Source organism: Tympanuchus pallidicinctus, unplaced genomic scaffold (assembly GCF_026119805.1).
Source record: "Tympanuchus pallidicinctus isolate F22 unplaced genomic scaffold, pur_lepc_1.0 scaffold1, whole genome shotgun sequence".
Classification (NCBI taxonomy): Eukaryota; Metazoa; Chordata; class Aves; order Galliformes; family Phasianidae; genus Tympanuchus; species Tympanuchus pallidicinctus.
In genome coordinates, this window is record NW_026294618.1 from 104,641,850 (window position 1) to 104,655,529 (window position 13,680).

The 13,680-nt window shown below is 56.8% G+C and overlaps 3 protein-coding genes across 3 annotated transcripts; 1 reads left to right on the plus strand and 2 right to left on the minus strand.

The window, feature by feature from the left end:
- Nucleotides 1-911: 911 nt before the first annotated feature.
- Nucleotides 912-3,644, plus strand: LOC128089759 (transmembrane protein 121-like). Its single transcript, XM_052701487.1, has 2 exons — nt 912-1,301; nt 2,311-3,644. The coding sequence occupies exons 1-2, from the start codon at nt 1,105-1,107 to the stop codon at nt 3,248-3,250; spliced, it is 1,137 nt and encodes a 378-aa protein (XP_052557447.1). The 5' UTR covers nt 912-1,104; the 3' UTR covers nt 3,251-3,644.
- A 1,786-nt stretch (nt 3,645-5,430) lies between these two features.
- On the minus strand, nt 5,431-9,823 carry RRP36 (ribosomal RNA processing 36). Its single transcript, XM_052701529.1, has 7 exons — nt 9,700-9,823; nt 9,239-9,377; nt 7,197-7,263; nt 6,816-6,920; nt 6,612-6,686; nt 6,386-6,503; nt 5,431-6,161 (listed from the first exon to the last, which is right to left on the minus strand). Exons 1-7 carry the CDS (start codon nt 9,806-9,808, stop codon nt 6,022-6,024), a joined length of 753 nt encoding a protein of 250 aa, XP_052557489.1. The 5' UTR covers nt 9,809-9,823; the 3' UTR covers nt 5,431-6,021.
- Nucleotides 9,824-10,595: 772 nt separating this feature from the next.
- Nucleotides 10,596-13,570, minus strand: NPAS4 (neuronal PAS domain protein 4). Its single transcript, XM_052701504.1, has 6 exons — nt 12,493-13,570; nt 11,864-12,030; nt 11,618-11,754; nt 11,348-11,453; nt 10,949-11,195; nt 10,596-10,847 (listed from the first exon to the last, which is right to left on the minus strand). The coding sequence occupies exons 1-6, from the start codon at nt 12,591-12,593 to the stop codon at nt 10,679-10,681; spliced, it is 927 nt and encodes a 308-aa protein (XP_052557464.1). The 5' UTR covers nt 12,594-13,570; the 3' UTR covers nt 10,596-10,678.
- Between the last annotated feature and the right edge of the window lie 110 nt (nt 13,571-13,680).

Below are 13,680 nucleotides of genomic sequence, written 5' to 3' on the forward strand. Positions count from 1 at the left end.
GGGATCCCCACTTTACCCTTCTTTGCTTTCTTCCCATTTTGTCTCTGATCACAGCCACATCCATATGCGATCCATGCCACTCAGCTCCAGCATCGTGTTTTAGTGAAGCACGCCCATATCTGCTCTTGCTCTGGTTGCTTATTTTATGTGCCTCGTTAAAGCAGCTCTTCTCTGCTTCCCACACGAACATTGTCACCTCCTGTCCTCGCCTCTAGTGAAGACTCAGGGGCTTTATGATTTCAGCCTAGAGATGAATCATCTTGTCCACAGCTCCACTGCTTGAAAAATGCCACAAGCACCTCTTCCCTTGCCTCTGCCATATGCACACCTATGTGGCCACCTCTTGGTGCCTCTAAGGATGGAGACCGTGCAAGGGACTGCCCTGATCCTGACGTCTGACAGGGAAGATGTGGGTTTTACTTCGGCATTGGCTTCCCTTCTCTTGCATCACTCTATCAACTAAGCTGGAAGGACCCAGAAGGATCACCGAGCCCGACCCCACTCGGCACTCCCCACCCCCAATGGGCGTCTGCCCCAAAGCAGCGTCTGATCCGACATCGGGGCTGCGCCCACTGCCCTGGGCAGCCCTTGCCGTGCCCACCGCGCTCCGGGGCACAGCCTTTCCCTAACAGGTCATGGCCGGTCTTCCAGAACGACGCCTATTTACAACGAGCGCTGCCAAGGCGAAGTGGAAATGTACTAGAAGCCTTCCCCAGAGAGCGAGGACATCCGTCAATCACAACCGAGCTGGGTCTCAGCCCAGGCGCTGGCACGGAGCTGACCCCGGGACGAGCGCAGCCGCCTGTCGCCTCGCTCCGCTGCCGTGCCGTGCCGTGCCGCCGAGGCGGGGGCCGCCGCAGTCCCCGCCCGCCCGGCCGGGAGGGGCCAAACGTCGCCGCCGCCGCCGCAGAGACGCCGCCGGGCGATGCCGCTCCGGGCCCGGGGCCGTCAGCGGGGCTCCTCCGCCGCCTCCGCCGCCCAGCCCCGGGGAGCCGCCCGAGGTGAGCGCGGCCCCGTCGGGGAGCTCCGGGCCGCAGTTCCGCGGCTCCGTGCCGAGCGCTCCCTTCCCCGGCACGCGGACACCGCGCCGCGGGTCCCCGGGCGATGCTACGAGCGGACAGCGAGAGACGGTCGCGGAGCCCCGCCGCCTCGCCCCGGCCGTCCCTGCGGCCCGCCTCGCGGCCCGGCTCGGAGCAGCTGCCCTCCTCGTCGCCTCTCTCCTGCTGCCGCCCGTCCGTCCGCACGGCCGAAGGCTCGGGACATGCGGGATTCGGGGCGTTCTCGTGCCCGGGCACCCCCAGGTAACGCCAGCTGGCGAGGCGCGTGGTGTCGGTGCGACGCGGTTCCCGGCCCGCGGCGGGCAGAGAGAGCCCCTGCGCGGCCCCAGCGTCGGGGAGCCGGCTTGGCCTCTGTCTCAGCCGGGGGACTGGCTCCCCTCCAGAGCAGCTGCCGAGCCGTGCCAGGCTGGGCCCCAGCTCCCTCCGGCTCTGGCAGCGGCTGCCCGCAGCTGTGCTGGGCCGGGAGGGAGCCCGACAGCACCCGTGCCATCTGAGGCAGAGGGCTGCTCGTGGGGTTTTGCTCTGAGCCCACGTAGGAAAGCCGAGCATCAAGCTGAAATCCAGGGCCTCTTGCGGAGCTCTTGCATCCCAGAGCTGCTTTTCTTTGCTCTGTTGTATCCTGACAGGGAACATTAAGCAAAGCTCTTGTGGATCACAAGGCTGAAAGAAACTGAGGATGGTAGGCAGATCTCTCCCCTCCTACCCTGCAGGACGGCCATACTGAAAATCATCTTTCTCCTACTGCTGTGCATGAAAATAAAGGAGATGAAAAAGATAGAGGGCCTGGCTTGCTATATTGTGGAACTGCTTGGGATAAAAGCATAGACATGGCCTTGTGTGCTTTGCAGGAAAGAACATAACCAGTGCCACTGGCTGGGAATGGCCATGGAAGTAAGGCACGTGCCCTTCATGATGGCAGCAATTAGCTAATGCAGTGAGCTTCTGGAAGAGGCTGTAGCATCCCAAGTATTCAAAGGCCATCCAGCCTACCCCTACATGCAGCCTAGGAGCAGAGGTTCCTGCGCTGCAGGAGGAAGCAGCTCTTTTGCTCGGACTCAGGCTCTCGCACCTTTCCCTAGCAGGATGTTCTGTAGGGTTCTGGCCAGGCTCTGTCCCATCAGATAAGCTAGGAGAAGAGTCTGTAACCACATGCCACTCCTTCCTTTGGCCATCTGTGGTGAGGGGATAGAATAAGAATAGGGATGGGGAAGCCCAGCAACTCCCTGATGGTCCTACCTGTTCCTCTGTGCAGAATGGTTCCCCCACCACCCGTCAGCAAGCCTCACGTGTGCCTCTCAACTGTACTCATCATGAGCAGCCTCATCCTCATGGATGCCTACCTGGTGGAGCAGAGCCAGGGCTCCAGGAAGCTGGGCATCTGCGTCATGGTGGCAGTGGGCGACGTGTGCTTCTTGCTGGTGCTCCGCTACGTGGCCATCTGGGTTGGGGCAGAGGTAAAGACAGCCAAGCGAGGTTATGCCATGATCCTCTGGTTCCTCTATGTCTTCGTTCTGGAGATCAAGGTTTACTTTGTCTACCAGAACTATAAAGCTGATCGGAAGAGCCTAGATCTCATGGCTCGCAAAGCGCTCACCTTGCTGCTCTCCATCTGCATCCCAGCCCTCTACGTGCTGCTGGTGGCCACAGAGCACATGGAGTACGTCAGGACATTCAAGAAGAAAGAAGATCTTCGCAACCGCCTCTTCTGGGTCATCGTGGACATGCTGGATGTACTGGACATTCAGGCCAACCTGTGGGAGCCCCAGAAGAAGGGGCTGCCACTCTGGGCCGAGGGCATCATGTTCTTCTACTGCTACATCTTGCTCCTGGTCCTCCCTTGCGTCTCTCTCTGCGAGATCAGCATGCAGGGGATCGGCATTATGCCGCACCGCATGATGCTGTACCCGATGCTGAGCATGCTCACCGTCAACATCACCACCATCTTCATCCGAGGCAGCAACATGCTCTTCTTCAGGGACTCCCGGGTCTCCAGCATTTTCATGGGCAAGAACATGCTGGCCATCGGGCTGAAGGTCTGCATGTTTGTGCAGTACCAGCGGCACAGGCACCACGCGCCGCCAGGGCCAGGCCCTGCCCCGCAGCATAGCTGCCAGCCCCAGCCCTCCCCGGGGCTGCAGAAGTCTCGGGACCAGCCTGCCTGCCCTGAGGAGCTGGCCCAGGACAACACGTGACATGCCAGTGGCAACCGCAGCCTGGGCACCGCCACGCTTGGCCATCCCCACAAGACACCAGGAGGGTCGCTGAGCCTCCTGCCTCTGGACAGCAGGGACCGACCCTGTCTCCTCCCTCCTCGGGCAAGGCTGCTCCATTCCCCAGGGGCAACACTGCGATGGGGCAGCCAAGCAGTGCAGGACCACAGCCCTCCAGCTCAAGCCAGGGGCTGAGCAGAGATGTCACGTGCTCCACCTCAGCGTCTTGCCCCAGCCAGGTGCCCCTTCGTGGTGGGAGTGAGGATCTGGCTCCCCCCCACCTCTTGTCCCTCTCAGACAGCCGCAGGCTCGGTGGGGGCTCGAAGAGCTGACCTTTTTCGTATCTCCCTCTTTGCAATAAAAGGCCTGAGCTCTCCTTGTGTCTGTGTTCCCTGATGCCCAGCTGCAGAGCACTTCTTTGGGGGGGGGGGAAAGATTGGGTGGCCACCCACACCCTAAGAGCATCCCAGGTCACCACTGATGCCTAGTATTGTTGCTGCCTGTCCCTGCAGCAGCTGACGCCAGCCATGCCCATAGCTGACCTCCTTGAAGAAGTCCACATAGGTCCCCCACAGCCTGCCTGTGGAGCACTAGACCTAGCAGACAGCCTGACAGGACAGCATTAGAAACACAAGCCAAATAACCTAATGCAGTCCCCTGAGGCCATAGGAAAAAGAAGCTTCACTGACTGTAGACACAGAGGCATCCCTCACCAGCCAGTGCTGTCACACTGCAGCCTGCCACAAGGCTCACCCCAGTGCTGGCTGTGCTCAGGCCATGCCCTATGGTAGGTTTCTCCTTGGATGGGAGAAAGCCAGGAGCAGACAAGAAGAGACAGGTCAGCAGCCTTGCTCTTCACCTTCCACGTGCTGGACAATTAGTTTGTGTCCCAGCTCAGAAGTCTTCCATTCTGGCACTGCACTAGGATTGCTCCTTGCTGGGCAGGATCTACCAGCAACAGAAGATGGGGACACACAGACCTGGTAATGCCACACGGACCCTTGGCAAGGCCTTGGCAGCAGTGGCTCCCATGTAAGCCCAGGACCAAGCCTTCTTACTATATTGTCCCCCTGCACCTTTACAAGAGGAGACTTGCTCAGTTTTGGATTAAAAACAGTGTAAAACAGCAAGCTGCAGCACAAAGGGGCCATGATAGCATTGAGCTTTGGCACTGCCACACTGCTTCCAAGGAAATTCTCTGAAGGCATAAGGATGCAGCAGGCTCTGTTTCCCAAGTCAAGTCAGGAGAGGAAGGTCAGGCTCGGCACAAAGCAGCGAGCCACATGCAGGCTAAAGGCAGCTGAGGATTTCCATGTCCCTAACCAAGTTGGCATCCTGTTTCTGCTGCCTTTGCCCAGCCACACTAAAATCTGTTACCAGTGCAGAGTTTTCATCACCCACAGGAATTGCAGCAGAGGCAGATGCTTCAGTAACACCCTCAGCCAGGCATGACAGAGTTGCTCATCTTCCATTTTCTCTTCTTCACAAAACCTTTTCCCAGGCCTCACACACCAGCTGCCACCTGCAGCAGTGGAGCAATGTGCAGGCTTGGCAGGAGTGATCTGCCTTGCTGACCAGAGTCTGGTTCATAGCACCTGCTTCACATCAACATCACTTCTGCATTAGCACAGCCACTGAAATTGAGCCATTAGGAGCAAGGAGAAAAAACAGAGTTGGTAGTCAGCTGTAATGCCAGAGAGAAGCACATCCTCTAAGTTCAAACTGCAGCAAACACCTTTATAACAGCAGTGATAGTGGCAGTAAAGGAAAGCATGTATTTATTTTATACAGCATTTCTACATAACATTGATTCTAACAGCCCTTTAGAGAACAGGCCGAGACAGGGGCAGCCCTGCTGGAGAGATCCTGGGCAGCAGTGCCTGACTACAGTCAGCTGCACGCCCTGGCACCAAGGTGCAGCCCCAGAGAGGGATGCTGATCTCTCTTGCTTTCTCAGCTCTGGGCAGACTACATTTGGACGCTCCACCCAGCTGGGCCCTGACGTTGGATCTCTGGGCTCACTCCAGTCAAGAGCACGAAAGCTGCCGGGGTCTGGAGAACCGTGCTGGGAGGTGAGGGCTTTTACTCAGTCGTGGGAAGTGAAGGCTTCAACGAGATCTAGGAGCTCCTCTTCCTGCTCACCTCTCAGACCTCCTACAAGGTTTTTAACAAGACACAGCCAGGCACTTCATTGAGAACAAGACAGCGATCACAGACTAAAACTAGGCAAGATTCCTGGAGGAAAAAGGAGTTTCACCTTGAGAACTTGAAGCAGTGGAACGGGGGTCCAGAATGGTAGCACCCTTTATCCCTGTACATCTGCAAACCCATATGAAGCAAGCTTTCAGCATCCTGGTCTGAACGCAGTGCTGGCCCTGCTCTGAGCAGACCAGATCATTACCCTCCCACCTGATGCCCTTTTCATTGGGACCCAGTAAGACATGGAGAAGAGCCAGCAGTGCAGGGCACAGTCTGAGCTCTCCTAGCTACAGGCAGAGCAGGTGCCTGATCAGCACCATATGCATCTGCATGACAGGCTTGTCACCACCCAGGTATGATGTAAAACACAAGTGCAGGGGTCTCTTCAGCTACCGAAAGCACATTTTTTTTTCCTGTTCAGACTTCGCTGCCTAACAGCATCACTACAGCAGAAGGCAGAAAATGAGAAGGGAGGCTGCCACCTTCCAGGCCTGGCCAGAGTGAATCCCAGTGCCAGCACCACCTCTCCAGGTAACAGCACGTCTGTGCAGCAGTCACAGGTTCTTCTGTGTGGGCAAACGGCGCTTATCTTTGACAGCATTCCTCTTTCTTTTCTTGTTCAGGAAGCTCTCCAGCTTTCCACTCCTCTTTAGCTCTGCATACTTCTCTGCTAGCTCCAATTTCCGTTTCTCAGCTGTGAAGGAGAGAGGAGCAAGGTTTCAGATCCAAGCTGAGTTATCTCTACACACCTTCTTGCTTCCTCCTGCTGAGCACCAGGCCTGGCTTATCACTTGAGTGCCAGCACCACAGTCCCTCCACAGCTCCAAGCTTATGGACAGCTCATCTCCAGAGCTTGCACTGCTGTCAGCAGTACCCTCCTCCAGGTCTTCCTGCAATATGTTCACACCGTGTACTTACACTTCTTTAGGAAGAAGGGTTTCTTTCCCTGCTTGGCCAGCTCCCGTTGCTGTCTTTTCAAAGTCAGCTCCCTTTCCCTCTGTTTTTGCTGTTTTTGCTGTGCCTGTTCTTGCTGTGTCTGTACAGAATGGATGGCCCATGTCAGCAAGTGTCTAGGCAGACCTCAGGTCATACATCCTCTCTATCAGTGCACTGCCTAACAGAGGGGATGCTGCACCAAACTCACCATGCGGTTCAGGAGCTGCTGCAGTTTCTCCTTCTGTTCCATATTCCGGCATTTTTTCAGCTGCTTCTGAACCATCTGGAAAAGAGAGCAGAAAGCTGCGTCACTGCCTGCCTGCCAGCTCCATTGCAAAAGGCTTCTGCCTTTTGCTTCTGCCACCCCTGCCAAGCAAGTTTCTTCTGGCCAAGGACAGGCACAAGGCATTACTTCCTTCTCCTGCTTCTTGATGGTGTCCAGGAAGCCGTACGTCTTCATAAATATTTCAGGGTTATACTCTCCAGACAGGTCATCAAATCGAGGGTCTCTGTGGACCTGAAGGCAGAGGCAAGAGTCAGAGCCAGATTACTCTGTTAATATCCTGCTTATTCTCAAAGGGCCAAGTTAAGGTCAAAGCAGCAGCCTCCCCTGCATCCCATCTTCTGCTCTTCCCAGAGACATGCTACCATCACCCGTGTTCAGCAGGCTGCTAGCTAAGACCTATCCTCCACAAACAGCCTTTGCCTCCTTCCACAGCACCATCACCACATCTGTGCCCCTCAGCATCACTAAACACAGTCAGTGCCTGAAGTGGGGAGAAAGAGCACCCACCTTCTTTGTAACAGGGACAACTTGTCGCAGAAAAGGCATGGGTTTCTTGGCAGACATCTCCACTGGCCTGAAAGAGGGAAAAAACATACCTGTAAGAAGCAGAGGGCAGAAAGAGACCCACACTAACATCTCAGAAGGTCAGAGAGACCCTCTAGAGAACACAGTGACAAAACACCGGACTTCATGGAGGCTGTAGGTATCAAAAGCCAGGTGTGAACACTACAACCAACTCACTCATAAATGTGTAACTGAATTAATCCTACATAAAACATCTGCATGCTTTAATCTAGCTCCAAAGCATCAAAACCTCACTGTACCAAATGAAAACCTACCACTGTACAGTGGTTATCAGTGAATAATTATTCCTATTTCCATGTTTTCACACATCACATAATGATCCTCTTCTGCTCCTTACCCAGCTCATGCACTCTTGAGCGATACACTGAAAGGTGAAACCAAAGTTAGGACTTTCTCACTGACCTGGTTAGTCACAAGAGCAGGCCAGTTCTAGTATGATCAAGATCAGTGAGAAAGCATACCAAACTCTAGTAAAGGAGAAATCAGACCCCACAGGAATAAGGGTCATGCAGCTTATGGGACTTATTCCAAAGGACACTTCACGCTGAATCGGGACATGTGGTGTAAAGGAATTAAGGGAATGAGTCCTTCTTGCAACACAAGCTTTGAGAGCACGATGCTTCAGATGTAAAAGCAAGATGATGTAAGGCGACAGGACAGAGCATGACTCTCCCCATCCTGAATGCTGCATCCTGTGATTTATCACTACACCAGGTAAGTTATCAGAAACAAAGATGTGCAAATCACTGAGTCCTGGCATTACACCCACACTCAGCAATACCGCAGCACTGGGGTGAGGAGCACGAACAACCACGCAGCAATAAGTAAGTTTTCCAAATCCCACTTAAAGCAACGTTCAGCTTATTTTCACATCTTCTCATGAGGCTGCACCCCTGTGCAATGCTAGAGTCAGCTTCACAAACCACTACTGAAAACAGCTGAGCTCCCAGGGATTACCCTTAAGTGCTTTTTTAAGAAGTTAAATTCCATAATAAAAACCATGAAAGAAACAGCATCTGGGATTTACAGTGGTGCAGTGCTGAAAGGATTAAGGAAATTAAGTAATAAAAGCAGAATTATGCAAATAGAGTAGCAGAAATAGAGATGCCGTGTAAAGACAGCACACTACACAGAATCCCCCAGACTACTGGGTAGAAGGTAAAGTAGAAACATTATTCTAGTCAACTGTTTAAAGCAGAGGAAAGATGCATTCAGAAATAGGTTAGGGAACGCCACGGTAACAGAGGAAACCTGTTCAAATCATTTGGATAGGACTCTGAGGATTAAGAACTGCTAAGTGCTGCAAATAAAGGATAATGGTTTGACAGATGTGAATGGAGGAGGCCGGAGGACTGCTAGAAATCAAATAGGTTCTGTTACACTGAATTCATTTCACAGACACCACATAATAGCACCTGCAGAGTACATGAACTGGAAGTGTAAAGAACACTGAGAGCGGGACAGAGCCTGTGACTGCAAGTACTGCAGAGGGGAAAGAAAGGAACATCAACAGATGAGCCACGGAGGGGATGACAGCAAAATGAATGAGATTCCAGACAATGAGCTGACCATGTAACTGCAGCTATGGGAGCAGGGCAGAAAACACTGAGAAGCCACAAGAGGTTCAGAAAGCAGCAGGGCTGGGGAGGTACAAGTCAAACACTATTGATCAAGGAGAAGCTCATCATGCCTCTGGGTTAAAACACGGGAACTAAGCACTGCTTTAAGCACCAGACAACAGCAGACAGCTGGGGATGTGAGCACGACAGAGCACTGAGAGCTCAGCAACACTGACAGATCATTCCCAAATAAAGCACTGCAATGAAGGGCACAGCTGCACAGCACATCAGAGATCTACGCCAGCTCCAAGGCAACGTCAGCACAGCGAGGAGCTGCCAGCACTGCTTCTGGAGCACACAGAGAGCACACAGACACATCCTGCCGGCCACGAGGAACACCTTTACCCCTTTTTGTTCAGCTGCTGCTTCACCGGAGCTCTGCTAGGCGTTGCTGTTTTCTTCCCATCGCTCAGCTGCCGGCACGCTCTCGTTCCGGCCGCGTTCTGCATCCGCAGCCGTTCTTCCAACGACAGGTCAGCCTCATCTGGAGGAGAGCGACGCACAGCTGAGCGAAGCAGCTCCTCACGGCTGCCCCGAGGCACTGTGCGGCCCCGAGCAGGAGACAAGCGGCACAAACAGCGCTGCCGCCCCTTCGCGCCCGTCCGGCAGAAGGAAACCGCTCCGCCTCGTTAAACCCCGCGGACCCTCGCTCCGGAAAAGGCTCCCCTCCCTCCGCCCAGCAGCCCGGGTACAGCCGCAGCCCCGGGAGCCCAAACCACCGCCCCTGTCGGAGCCCCGCTCCGTACGGACGCCATTCCCACAGCACAGCTTCTTCCGGCCGGTCGCAGTGCCTCGCCTCTCCTCACCTCCCAGCTCTGGGCCCGTCTCCTCCTCCTCCTCCCCGCCCGCCCTGCCGCCGCTCCCCACGCGGCACCCCGCCGCCGCCCCCGGCCGTCTCACGGCCGCCCGCCTCATGGCCCCCCGCCCCGCCAGCGGAGAACCCGCGGAAGCAGCGCACGCGCAGTCGGACAGAAGGGAAGGCAAAACGGGCGTTTATTGGTGGAGAAGCGGCGCGCCGCGCGCATGCGTCGTGTGCGACCCGGAAGCTTCCAGCGCGTCGCCTAGGAGACGGGCTAGCGCCAGGGCGGCGTCCGGCTGCGGCCGGCCGTAAGAGCAGGCCTCCGTCCCGGTGTAGGCGGCGGGCGGCGAGAGGCTGTCAGCCAGGGCGCGGAGCTGTGCGGCCAGCAGACCGAGCCCCTCTTCCGGCGAGGAGGCAGGCGGCGGCGCTGGGGCTGGATAGAGCGGCGGCGGGCCGCGCTGCCGGGCGCGCAAGTAGAGCGCCTCCTCCTCCCTGCGTAGCGGAACGCAGCTGTGAGGGGCGGTGCGCGGGGACTGGGAGCCGATGGCGGCCGTCAGGCTCGGCCCCCGCGTCCCCCCGGCCTCCTCCCTTCCCGAACCCTCACCTGAGGCTGCGGCCGGTGCAGGTGATGCAGCGGCCCCCGAGCCGCGCTGACACGCGGAGCCAGGCCCATGTGCGGTCCCTGCGGAGCACGCGCAGCACGACGGGCCCCGGCGCGGCCCCGGCACCCAGCGCTGCGGGGAAGCGGCAGGGTCAGAGGGTGGCGAGGCGCAGCTGGCCTCGCTGCCGGGGCGGGCCTCGGTGGCCCCGCTGCGGCCGCAGCCCCAGCGAGTTGGAAGCTGCAGACGGTGGTCAGGTCTGCAGCCTCGCAGAAAGGCAGGGCTCGAGGCAAACCCATGGGGCGTAAAACTAGCCTACTGCTTCATGGTTTTTACAGGGAGCGGGACTCTGTTCACTTTGTTTTGACTATCCTAGGCAGCCAGGTTTCAAGTGCAGCCAAACAGCATTAGAGGAAGATACGTGTGAGTGTGGGCATAATACTCACCCACAGCCCTGTGCTGAGCAGCTGCTACATCAACATCTTCAGGATGCAGGAGGCTGTACCATGACTGGCCAATCAGTTCCTCCCTGAGGTAGCCGAGGTGGTAGATGGCACTGGGGAGGACAAGAGGAGTGGATCCAGCCTGCATCCCAGACCCAGACGTTGTGAAGGGAGATGATCGTGGCTGTTCTGGACAGCTGGCTGGTACTCTCACCTCTCTGTGACATCCATAAACCTCATGTCTAGAGCATGTGTGCTCTGAAACAGGTTGTCCTGAGAATCAGCATCATGATCTGCATCCAGCTGTGCAACCGGGGTGCAGAGGGCCAGGAAGGCTGTGGTGGAGGGGGAGGCCGGCCAGCGTGGGACCACAAAGCGCCCACGTACTGCCACAGCCTGATTTCCCCCGTGCTGCAGCCGGAAGGCCTTGGATGTGCGCATCTCACTGACAAAGGTGATTTCTGCAGAGAGCAGATTAGAGACTCCTCAGCGCCCTCACTGGCAACCTGCTGGGTCTGACCTCAGCCATAGAGACTCAGCAGGGCAGCACCTATGAGATCCCAGCCTGGAGACCTCAGTGAGCACACTGCACTTCCATTCTCCCCAGCCTTACCTCTGCCTGGCTGCTCCTGGGCAAGGAGAAGCTTCTTGTGCACGTCCTCCCATGCTCGCCCATCCATGATGTCGAAGATGGTGTCCCCGTGGGCAAGAAGCTCCACCTGATAGAAGGAGCTGTCATGGCAGGCCCCAGCAGGCTGTGTGCTGGCACACTGCAACCTCGTAACCCTCCGACACTGTGCAAGAGCCTCTCATGAGGACAGTGTGCCATGCACAATGGGCACAGGGAAACAGTGACTGCAAATCCGCATTGGCCAGCCCTTACCATAGAGAGACCCAGGATCTGAGACACGTTCTCAGAGATGTAGACCAGCTTGCCACTGGCTGAGAGCACAAGCAGAAACCCCGGCAGCAAGGAGAGCAGCTCCGCAGCAAGGACCGGTCCTGAGGGAGGAGCTGAGGCTGCAGGGGGAGCAAAGTGTGAAAAACTGTTTTGAAAGGGGACGGGAGCAGCACCCCATGCAGTGCAGAGCTGCGCCCATGAAAAAGGAACAGTAGTGCCTATGGGTACCTGGAGGGAAGAGGTGAGCTCCCCGAAGCTGGAGGCACACCAGGGCCATGGTGTGGAGGTAGGAGAGCCGCTCCTTCTCCTGCGTGGAGATGGGCAGCAGAGAGCGCAGTGCTTGCAGCTCCGCATTGATCTGGTCCCGACGTGCCTTGGAGGCACTCTTGGTTGACCTGCAAAGCCAACTGTTTAGGGAGTCCTGCCCAAGGAAAGGGACAGCGTTCCCCATCTCCTGCTATGGGAACACTGGGCCCCGGGGCAGTTCCCCACGCAAGGTCTCTGAGGAATAGCAATCCTTTGGTGGATGCAGACAGAGGTGCGTGTGGCTGCCTAGCAGGAGACACTGCTGGTGCTTGCAGCGCCGTGCTTTAGGAGCTAGCTGAGTGACATGACCTCCCCACCAAGCCCCGCTAGGGCAGAAACCGCATCCAGTGCCAGATCATGAACTGCAGCCCATTTGATCTGCAAGTTGCACCTGCCTTCATTCAAGCCTCCCAAAATCTCTCTGCCCCCTCCAAGATCCTTCGCCTCAGCATCCCTGGGTAGCAGAAACCCCTTGCACCTGGCTGGGTCTCACAGTGGCCAGGAGCCGCTCGCAGCCTCCCCTTGCAGGTAAGGGGCGGAGGGGGGCTCACCTCAACGGCTTGGAGGCGCCGTGCGCCTGCTCAGCCCTCCTGGGCAGGCAGCTCGTCTCTGCCTGCAGCGGCCTGTGGCAGTGGCTGCAGAAGATGGTCATGGTGCCGGCGCTGGGATGCCTGGAGCTGGCAGCGCGCTTCTTGCTGCCTTTGCCTCTGGCTGCGTCTGAACCTGCTGACCCCACTGCTCCTGGCCTCCTTTTGTAGCCTGCAGGGGCCAAGCTGGCGTGTGGAGGAGAGGTTCCCCTCCTGACGCAACTCCAAACATCTTGGGGCTATTTTTAGAAGGCAGGCCACTAAAAATAGCCCTCACAGCCGGCTGCAATCTGAGAGGGGAAGCAATAAAAGGAAGCTGGGGTCTTTAAAGCAAACTCGGTGGCTCAGGAGGGGGTGATGACGAAGGGAGCAGGGATCCCACTGGAGGGCATGTGTCCATCCGGCTCCTGGCCCACAGCTGGCAGCCCAGCACTCGTTCCTACCATGGGATGGAAGCTTGTGGTGTGTGCAGGGCCCTTTAGAGAAAGTGCTAAAAACTCCCTCCCCTCCCCAGCGAGGCCCTTTTCTTTTCCCCACCAAATGTTTCCTCTAAGAGGAAGCTGGCACAGGGCACTGAGCCCCTCCAGCCTCTGCTCAGCGTCCCCAGGCTTGTTATTCTCCTTGGAGAAGCCACTCACAGAGACGAGAGCATTTTGGGGTATTTCTGTGCTCAGCATTGTGCTGACTGATGCAGCAAGTCGGGGCCGTCTGTGCACGTTTCCTGGTGCCCAGCACCCCACAGGGAGAGTAAGCTTGGTGCTTCAGTGCTGAGGAAGGGGATGCTGCAGCAAAAAGCTCCAGCATTTCATGGCACACAGCCATCACCATCTGTCAGCTGTCTCTGATTTCTGCATCCCAGTAAAAGCCCACAGTTCCCTCCTACCTTTCCCTGCATTGTTAGCACGATTTCACCCCTGCACCCACCCACCTTGAGGCAGCAAGGCCTGGGTGATGCTCACCAGCTGCCTCCCATTCACTCTTCTGTCACTCTCCTGGGATGCACCTACGTTGTGGCTCAGGCCAACTCTTCCTGCTGGCCCCAGCTCCCACCAAGCATGGAGAGCTTGCAGCTGGCTCAGCAACTGTCCTCTCCTCCCATACCTCCCACCCAGCATAGCTGCCCAGACTTGGACACACAGAGCAGCAAAAAAG

Coding starts and splice junctions, on each gene's coding strand:
- LOC128089759 (XM_052701487.1), top strand. CDS start 1,105: ATGCTACGAGCGGACAGCGAGAGACGGTCGCGGAGCCCCGCCGCCTCG. Junction 1,302..2,310: donor TCGTGCCCGGGCACCCCCAG/GTAACGCCAGCT, acceptor TCCTCTGTGCAG/AATGGTTCCCCCACCACCCG.
- NPAS4 (XM_052701504.1), bottom strand. CDS start 12,593: ATGACCATCTTCTGCAGCCACTGCCACAGGCCGCTGCAGGCAGAGACG. Junction 11,755..11,863: donor AGCTCACCTCTTCCCTCCAG/GTACCCATAGGC, acceptor CTCCCCCTGCAG/CCTCAGCTCCTCCCTCAGGA. Junction 11,454..11,617: donor AGATCCTGGGTCTCTCTATG/GTAAGGGCTGGC, acceptor TCCTTCTATCAG/GTGGAGCTTCTTGCCCACGG.
- RRP36 (XM_052701529.1), bottom strand. CDS start 9,808: ATGAGGCGGGCGGCCGTGAGACGGCCGGGGGCGGCGGCGGGGTGCCGC. Junction 6,921..7,196: donor TTGTCCCTGTTACAAAGAAG/GTGGGTGCTCTT, acceptor CTCTGCCTTCAG/GTCCACAGAGACCCTCGATT. Junction 6,687..6,815: donor TCAAGAAGCAGGAGAAGGAA/GTAATGCCTTGT, acceptor TCTCTTTTCCAG/ATGGTTCAGAAGCAGCTGAA.